This window comes from Xiphophorus couchianus, chromosome 2 (assembly GCF_001444195.1).
Source record: "Xiphophorus couchianus chromosome 2, X_couchianus-1.0, whole genome shotgun sequence".
Taxonomy (NCBI): Eukaryota; Metazoa; Chordata; class Actinopteri; order Cyprinodontiformes; family Poeciliidae; genus Xiphophorus; species Xiphophorus couchianus.
This window is the reverse complement of record NC_040229.1, coordinates 17755440-17764669: the sequence shown is the minus strand read 5'-3', so window position 1 is coordinate 17764669 and position 9230 is coordinate 17755440. Positions and strand designations below refer to the sequence as shown.

At 37.0% G+C, this 9230-nt stretch overlaps 1 protein-coding gene across 2 annotated transcripts in view; it reads left to right on the top strand.

The window, feature by feature from the left end:
* LOC114154420 (low affinity vacuolar monovalent cation/H(+) antiporter-like) overlaps positions 1–9230 on the top strand; it is a 31555-nt gene that overhangs the window by 14408 nt on the left and 7917 nt on the right. The window contains exons 1-7 of one of the 2 annotated variants that reach the window (XM_028033507.1): positions 4489–4686; positions 5596–5727; positions 5820–5926; positions 6011–6125; positions 7199–7315; positions 7386–7447; positions 8575–8727. In XM_028033507.1, coding sequence (XP_027889308.1) covers positions 4617–4686; positions 5596–5727; positions 5820–5926; positions 6011–6125; positions 7199–7315; positions 7386–7447; positions 8575–8727 — 756 coding nt within the window. In that variant the 5' untranslated portion in view covers positions 4489–4616. Of the gene's footprint in view, positions 1–4488; positions 4687–5595; positions 5728–5819; positions 5927–6010; positions 6126–7198; positions 7316–7385; positions 7448–8574; positions 8728–9230 lie in introns of those variants that run through there. The other variant, XM_028033498.1, reaches the window with a different exon arrangement.

The window sequence follows — 9230 nt, the reverse complement described above, 5'->3', positions numbered from 1 at the left end:
ACAGCATTTAAATAATTTTCCATTGATGCTTTGGGGCCCAAAGTATATCAGGAAAATACCCTCTTCACAGATATTTTTCCAATCAATGATTTTCAAATTCTGGTGAGCCTGTTAGACATGTAGCCTCTGCTTCCTTTCTTACATGAAAGTTATCTGGTGAGATCTTCTGCTGCTAAAGCCCATCTTCAAAGTTTAAGCTATAACCCCTTCAGAGATGGCTTTGACAAATGATTTTGAGCTACTGTATGTAGCCTTTTGATCATCTCCTCTGACCTTTGACACCAACAAGGAGCTTTTGCAGCTGACTCACCAGATGTTTTCTCTCTTTCACACCCTTGTTTACAAACCCAAGAGTTGGTTAGATATGAGAGTAAAAGCAGATCAGCAGTTTATAAAACACTCAGATCAAGTTATCTGGCACCAAAAAACATGCAATAGTCATTGACACCTAAATCTGATTTGTTGCCCATTCTGAAACTCATCTTCACCATGTCTCAATGCCTAAAAGACATGGAACATTACACATTTTTAGCATTTTTTTTTCAATAAAACACTAAGATAAAAAGTGTGGCGGCAGAACTAAACTCTGTGCTTTCCATCTTAGCATTCCTTACTGTGGAGGAATGCTCTTTTTTCAAATTAACTACTTTTCTAAGAAATATAAAATCACACCAGCCCTAAATTACTGAAAAGAGACCACAGACTTTTTCATATGGACTAAGATTAGACAAGTGTTTCTAATTGCTTATAAAGCTAATACATATATCATAATAGAAACCTGGAATACAGAAGGCACTGAAATGTTCAGGAATCAGTTCTCATTGCACTTAAAACACTGCTACAGTTATGTTCATGCTAACTAATGCTACAGAACGGAGAAAAGAGGAAAGATGTTTATAATTTTGGCTCATTTACCACTCTGATGTGTTCATAACCCTGTTTATAAAAAGCTCTTAAATAAGGGGCAATTAGACTGAGGTCATTAGTGTTGTTGGCCACTTTTTGTGGATTGTGAGGCAGCCTTTTGTTGAGCAATGGGTTCAACGTATTATCTAAACCAGAATAATGTGTTATTTTCCACCTAAGCAACGCTCTTTAACATTTTAATAAATCTCAGTCTAATTTCTAGTTTGTTACTACAGGATTAAACACACCTTTATTCTGGATACTATTGATGATTGCATTAAAAATATGCAACAATAGAAAATCGAATTTTCAGTGAGAATTTGAGTTTCTAAAACCTAATGAAAATCGCTCTTCAAATTGACCGTAGATATTTCACAGATTTCGCACATTCTGCAATTCTAAAGGACATCTATCATGATTATATTGTAATGTTATTTCAGGAAAAGGCAGTTAAATTCCCATTGAAAGTATTTTTGTAGTTGTGCTTGTTTTTTATCATTGTATTTTTTGCAGTGACATTGTACTATACAGTGAAAATTAGGGTACATATTAAGAAAGCATTCCACAATTGACACATAAATAAATGAAAATAATAAATAGCATTGTTTTGACCACAATAAAAAGCAAAACAAACAGGATGAAAGACATTTCAACTTTGCACAGATTGGAAAACTAATGACTGTAACTAATTACAAACTTTATTTTAATTAACTAAAATCAGAAAGCACTGGGGTTTACTTATTCTATAGTGTAGTTTTGCTAAACTCCCTGAACAAAGTTCTTAAATGTTATTCTAATAATATTTTAGGACAATAAATTGAAATGAACATACTCTGTGTATACAGACAGGAATAACCAAACGATGGAACCTCTCATAGTGAACATACAAATACAGATGTAAAAAAAAAAAAAGGCTTGTTTTCAATATTTCACAGCATTATATTTTACCATCTTAACTATCAAGATGTTTTCCTACTATAAGCAAATGTCGATAACTGCAGGGCATGGTGTTAAAACGACATATATAAATGTGGAAGTGCATCTTGATCAGTTAAAATAGCATGTTTTTTTGTCTTTTCCCACTTTTCAGATTTTTTTCAAAAATTAAATTTCAAAAGGTACTTAAATACAGTATTCAAGTAAATATAGTGCATTGCTGTCCACCACTGTACTTCACGTTCTCATCTTTATTAATATTTAATATTTAACAATTAATTTCTTTCCTTGGTTATAATTAATTTTCAGTCAACATGTCTGTATTTTGCATGACTCACAGAATACCTTTCATACTGCCATTTGATCAGACGGTGGCGCTGTTTATCACTTATTTTCAATAGTTAAGATAGGCTAATGAAATCAGCTACAGAATTAACATACATTGCTTTGAGTTTTTATTTCTGGAACCTCTAAATAAATAAATTATATATATATATATATATATATATATATATCGTAGTGGATAAACAACAGAGGAAAGCCGTTGTGGTAGATGTAGCTACGGTGGCCGACAGGTGCAAATGCGCAGCAAAAGAGAAAACATGCAAACAAACAAAAAACACGCGCACAAATTAAATGCGGCAAGCAAAAAGCGAATGAAATGCAGCAAACAAAAAGAGAGACGCAAACAAAAAAGAAGACACCCCCGAATGAAATGCAGCAAACAAAAAGAGAGACGCAAACAAAAAAGAAGACACCCCCGAATGAAATGCAGCAAACAAAAAGAGAGACGCAAACAAAAAAGAAGACACCCCCGAATGAAATGCAGCAAACAAAAAGTGTTGAAAACGGAAGTGCTCCAGACCACTAGGGGGAGTCAAAGAGTCGAGACCGAGCCCAGAACGGTATGACTGACACAAAGTCTATCACGCTACCCATAAATTATTCTGTTATTCTATAATATTATAAAAGACGGCGTATCTGAAAAGAAATATAGTAATACGTACCTTTACTTTCTTTCAAATTTCTTTCTCTGAATCTTGCATCTGGTCCCATAGAAATGAATACTATTTTCTTTGACTCCCCCTAGTGGTCTGGAGCACTTCCGTTTTCAACACTTTTTGTTTGCTGCATTTCATTCGGGGGTGTTTTCTTTTTTGTTTGCGTCTCTCTTTTTGTTTGCTGCATTTCATTCGGGGGTGTCTTCTTTTTTGTTTGCGTCTCTCTTTTTGTTTGCTGCATTTCATTCGGGGGTGTCTTCTTTTTTGTTTGCGTCTCTCTTTTTGTTTGCTGCATTTCATTCGCTTTTTGCTTGCCGCATTTAATTTGTGCGCGTGTTTTTTGTTTGTTTGCATGTTTTCTCTTTTGCTGCGCATTTGCACCTGTCGGCCACCGTATGTAGCAATACCAAGCGACTGCAACATCAGGAAAAAGGAGCACGAGAAACTAGAGAAATACCAGGGCCTCAGGGAGGAACTGGAGAGGGCCTGGAAGGTGAAGACCACAGTGGTCATCAGGGCCCTCGGGGCAGTCACCTCCAAACTGGACCAATGGCTACAACAGATCCCAGGAACAACATCAGACATCTCAGTCCAGAAATGTGCAGTCCTTGGCAGAGCCAAGATACTGCGCAGAACCCTCAAGCTCCCAGGCCTCTGGTAGAGGACCCGAGCTCAGAGGATAAGAACCACCCGCGGTGGGTGAGAAGGGATTTTTTTTTAAATATATATACATATATACAGTACAGACCAAAGGTTTGGACACACCTTCTAATTCAATGGGTTTTCTTTATTTTCATGACTATTTATAAGGCAAAAAATCCCACTTATTAACCTGACAGGGCAACACCTATGAAGTGAAAACCATTTCAGGTGACTACCTCTTGAAGCTCATCAAGAAAATGCAGAGTGTGAGCAAAGCAGTAATCACAGCAAAAGGTTGCTACTTTGAAGAAACTAGAATATAAGGGGTATTTTTAGTTGTTTTACACTTTTTTGTTTAGTGCATATTTCCACATGTGTTATTCATAGTTTTGATGCCTTCAGTGTGAATCTACAATGTCAATAGTCATGAAAATAAAGGAAACTCATTGAGTTTCCTTTATTATATATTTATATATTATATATATTATATATATGTATATATATACATACAGTATATATATATATATATATATATATTTCTTGAGATATCTTTGAAGTATGTATGACATGCTTCACATAAATTGGGATCAAGGTGTTAAACCACTTCAGGACCAATTTGACACTTTTTTCTTAAAATCAACCTCTTTAGTTTTTCAACAATCCGCTAAGCTCTGGTGTTCCTCGAGTGCCCCCAAGTGGTCAGATGAGTATTAGCCCAGGAGTCATGCGGTCATTTACAAGCATACATCTTCATCAGTCCAGAGTGTTTGCATAGTGAAGTGATCCACATTAAATTCTGCAGACCTTCGCTTGGCCATTTGTAATCAGAATAGACTCCAAATTTCAACATAAAAAAATAACTATGACAAGTTACCTTTGAACTATTTCAAGTTACATTTGAAGTCATATTCTTCATATTTACATCATCAAAAGCGCTCCTGAATTGTGCACTTTTTCTTTAAGAAGTGACCACCACGACTGGCCTACATCCCCCACAATTCCAAGCGGCATAAGCCTGTCTGTCTTCGCAGAAGCGGGGCGACAGCGGCGCCTGATCCAGAGAATATGAAGGCTTGTGCTTGCGGAGAGTGAATGGGTTAGTGGTGAGGGTGACTGGTTTTACTGGGAGAAATGTCTCTGTCGTCCACACGCAGCTCAGACTCGACCAGCCGGAGGAGAAAGACCGCAGAACAGTCGCAGGGTGAGCGGATCATGAGTATATTTGGCTTCCTTCGACTTAAAACTTTATTATAACCTGCAGATTTCATCACTAATAAAAGTGGATGTCTTCAGCATTCTCCATCTTCATTTTACTGCTTATTTTTCAATCGCTATTTACCAGTTTGCGGGAGCAGAGCACTAATGCAGACAGACAGTCACATTGTATTAATTAGTAGGTTTTCCCCCAGTGTGGCTGTTTGGATGGTATTAACTGTGACACAAATAGCTGCACAAACTACCGACTTAACTATTCAATATTACCATTTCTTATGCTAGTCAAGGAAAAAAAAATCTTACAAAACGAATATTGCTAAAACAATAATAATAATAAAAAATTTAAATCACAACAGCGACTTAAATTAAAAAGTATATTTTTGAATTTGCTTAGTTAACGTGATCATCAAGGGGATTGAAGCAAAAACACACGTTTAGCAAATGTTTATATTTGTTATATGTTACAGAATTAACAAAATCACTACAGGGAGGTTTTTAGATGTAACCCCCAAATTGTCATATTCACTGACTAAAATCACCAACATGCTACTCTGCCTGTCATATTTCCTCATTCACCTTATGAAGCCCAGACAACAACACAGAAATAGGAACCAAAACTAGGCTCTAGGTTAAAATGAGTGAGCACTGATATCTTGACAAAAGGGGAAGTCAAGATTTTTGTTCTAATCTAGTAATGGTGTTGGTACTGTTTTGTCTGTATTGTCTATCGAAATACATATGACCTTATAATTATTAACGAGTAAGATGTGACATTCTGACGCCATACAAATGGGAAAAAAATAAAAGAACCTCCTGTTTGGTCTTCGCTGTTCCAGTACATTCAGTGTTTGTCGTGACTAAATGCAGTAAAACAATCTCCTCTCTGGTGTTACAGATCCTTCATGTGTTCTTGATCCTCATACGAGTTACAATCATGAGGAGATCCATGACGGACTGCAGGAGACCCAACTACCTGATGCCACACACACTCCGTCTCCACATCACTCCTTATGTCCCGCAGCCGCTTGTAGGTCTTATGTACCAGAATGTTACATATGAGCAGCGTTTCCCAGCAGGTTAGCAAGTGTTAACTGGTCAGTGTCATGCTTGTTGCTGCAGGTGCGAGCCAGCATGTCTGTGAAGACAGCTGGGAGGAGATACAGAGCAAGAGAGCCATCAGAGTGGAGAATGAAGTGGAGGCTAACAAGCTGGTCAACAACTACAGGGTGAGACAGCGAGGGGTTTTCTTGCAGGTTAGAGTTACCAGAGTGTAAAGGGCTGGGAAATTTATAATTTGGTCTGTGAATCAGTTTGGTTTCAGAAAGTGGAAGAGCCACGTCACGGCGCGACCGTTTGAAGACCGGTCAGATGTTGTGAAGGAGCTTTACTCTGAACTGAACGTCATCAAACCACATTCAGGTCCAGGTACAGATCTTCTGCTTTTAACTGCTGCCTAAAGCTGTGCTGCTTATTATTTCTGCTGTTGTACTTATCCAGGTGCACATCGCGAAATTATAACGTTATCAAAAAGTAAATTTACTTTAATAATTCTGTTCAAATGGGGAAACTCGTTATTATATAGATTCGGAACCCAAAGAGAGATATATTTTTATGTCTATGGTAATTTTTCTGTGAAATTAGAATGAAGCCTCTTGTTGATTATAGACTAATTTACTGAGTTGCACCAGTAGATTAGTTGCACAGAGATGTTATAAATATCACAATATGTCGAAGAGGATGTGAAACCTGTATTAAGATGTTTTGGTTAGGCCTTTCACAACAATCAATAAATCAATTAATCGCATGATAAATAAAAAAAACTCAATCATTTCCACAGGCATAATTTATTGTTTTTCTTTTTTCTCTCTCTTTCTACCAAGAACTGGATGATAAAAGTCTTCAGTTTGGTGCTCTGGTCTCAACTAATTCTTTTTTTGAAGGACAATTTTATTTAGAACGACTTCAAAATGAATTTTATTAGTTGCTTTGTTTATTTAGTTTGGATATTTAAAACGTCTTCGAGTCCAAGTGTTAAATGTCCATTCAAATTTAAAGTTTATTGATCTTTCAGAATATGTTCTTGTATTATCTTTTTGCCATTACTGTTTTATTTCTTTAAAATGGTCTCAAAACGGGGTGCTATGGTGGCGCAGGGGCAAAGCATGACCCACGTTGAGGCCTTAGTCCTTGTAGCGGTGGTCGTAGGTTCGATTCCCGGCCTGGCGACGTTTGCCGCATGTCTTCCCCCTCTCTGATTACCCTGTTTCCTGTCAAACTACTTTCAAATAAAGGCCACTAGAGCCAACAAAACCTTTAAAAAAAAAAGGTCTCAAAACAACAATATTATTGTTTATCACAATAACTTCTGGGACAATTTATCGTCCGGCAAAATTTGTTACCGTGACAGGCCTAGTTTTGGTAATTACACTGATTGAAATTTTGTTCTGAAGTTTGCTAAAAGATTTTTGAGCTTTGTTTTTGTGTGGCTCTGTTTTCAGGTCACTTCATCACGTGTGGAAATCTTGTGTATGTGCTCCTGTTTGGTTGGTGGGTGTCTCTGGCGTATTTTTTGGTCGGTATTCTGATGTTCATCACTGTTATCGGCTTACCTTATGGTAGGTGGGACATGTTGTGTTAAATATAAGATGTCTGCCTCATTTTTATTTTTGTTTTCTGTGACTCCAGGCAAGCTTTGCTGGAAGTTGTGTTGCTACTTCCTGTGGCCATTTGGAAACACGATCCATGAGGTATTGCTTCTGCTCAGCCTCTTTCCTGTTCGGCTTGCTGTTTTAAGATCGAGTCCTTCTGAATCTTGTTTCGGCATTATTGCTTAGTTTTGTGGTGAGGAGAGGAGAAATCATTTTTTCCTGACTAAAACCACACATTTTGAAACTTGCATCTGCAGATCATGTTTGCAACACTGCAGATGTTGCTTAAACTTTGCTTCCTTTGAGTTTGAAAGAAAAGAAATGAGAGATAATTTAGTATTTGCTTAGTTGTTTCTGCTTCTTTTCTCGCATTGCATATTTTAACTTGAAAAATCATTGTTATAATCCAATCATAAGTCATTTGAGATCTCTGTGGATATAACCATCTTTTTCAAATATTATGGGTTTATAAAGTAGCATTTGCATAAAATCCTATAATTTTGGTTATTTCACTTTCTGTGCTTTTTTAAAATTTCAACTCAAATTTAACATGAAAATATTAATTTACAGGATCACCTAGGGTTCATCAACATCTGAGACGGTGCCATTTAGACCTTACAAGTTTTTTATTCTGTTCGCGGTCCGGCGGGATCGTACTGACCCTGTGTGCGCTTTTACAAGGATTTTTTGTGTGTGCGATTTTGCAAACTGCAGTTACTCTATTGTTGACTGCTATTTCTTAGAAATCTTGGTAGCGCTTTATTTGACAGGGTGCGCATAAGACTGACATGATACTGTCACAAACATGACATAACACCTGTCATGAAGATGATGGATTTTTCATGAATGTTTACCACTGTTGTCATGAAGTGTCATTTGGTAAATAATGACACTTTTAATGCAAAGTTGACAATTTTGATGGACTTTTAATGCAACTTTTAATGCAACTTTGCATTAAAAGTGCATTATTTGCCAAATGACACTTCCTGACAAGAGTCATAAACATTCATGAAAACTCCGTCATCTTCATGACAGGTGTTATGTCGTGTTTACGACAGTGTCATGTCAGTCTTATGCGCACCCCGTCAAATAAAGTGTTACCGAAATCTTTCATGTTGTTTTAATAACTCCGTCTTGAAAATGAGATCTTAAGTTAGTGTTTCCAGACGTGCATTGTAGATGAGTAGCGACAGAGAAATAACTCCTCCCTGTGGTTGGTTGTCCAGATTGGAACCACTTTGAGGAGATGTTGTGAGGAGGCACCAGACTGTGAGTGCAGCGTGGAGACGGTGGCGGACAGCTCCTCGGTTCTGCTGCCTTCGGCCACAGAGGGACCGGCTCCAGAGGTGCCAGAACGACCTCCTCGCACTCCTTACTGGGTAAATGTTTACAATCACACAGGCTTTAGAACATGCACAGATAGCTTTGAGTGTTTGTTATTACTCTGAAGATTGGTGTGCAAGTTGTTCAGGTGTTTGAAAATGCTTTGTAAAATGTGATTGAAATTTAGTTGGAATTTTGCAGCTGAACAAATTATTAATCTCTTATAATGTAGCTTTAAGTTACATGACCTCGCAAAAGTATTCCTACTCCTTTAACCACTTCTTATTTTGTCACGTACAGACCAAACTTTATAGTTTTATTTGGATATTTGTGACAAACCAACACAAAGTAGTGCATACAGTAGTTGTGAAGTGCAAGGAAAATGATTCATGACATGGGAGAAATGATGTTATAAATTACATACTCTGCCAGTGGAACAACTTTTTTTTATCAATATTATCAAATTATTGACTTAAAACAAGCTCCTATATCTTGCTGAAAAGTTACTTCCAAGTTATTTTCATCTTATTTCAAGTATACTTATATTTGCACTAAAAAA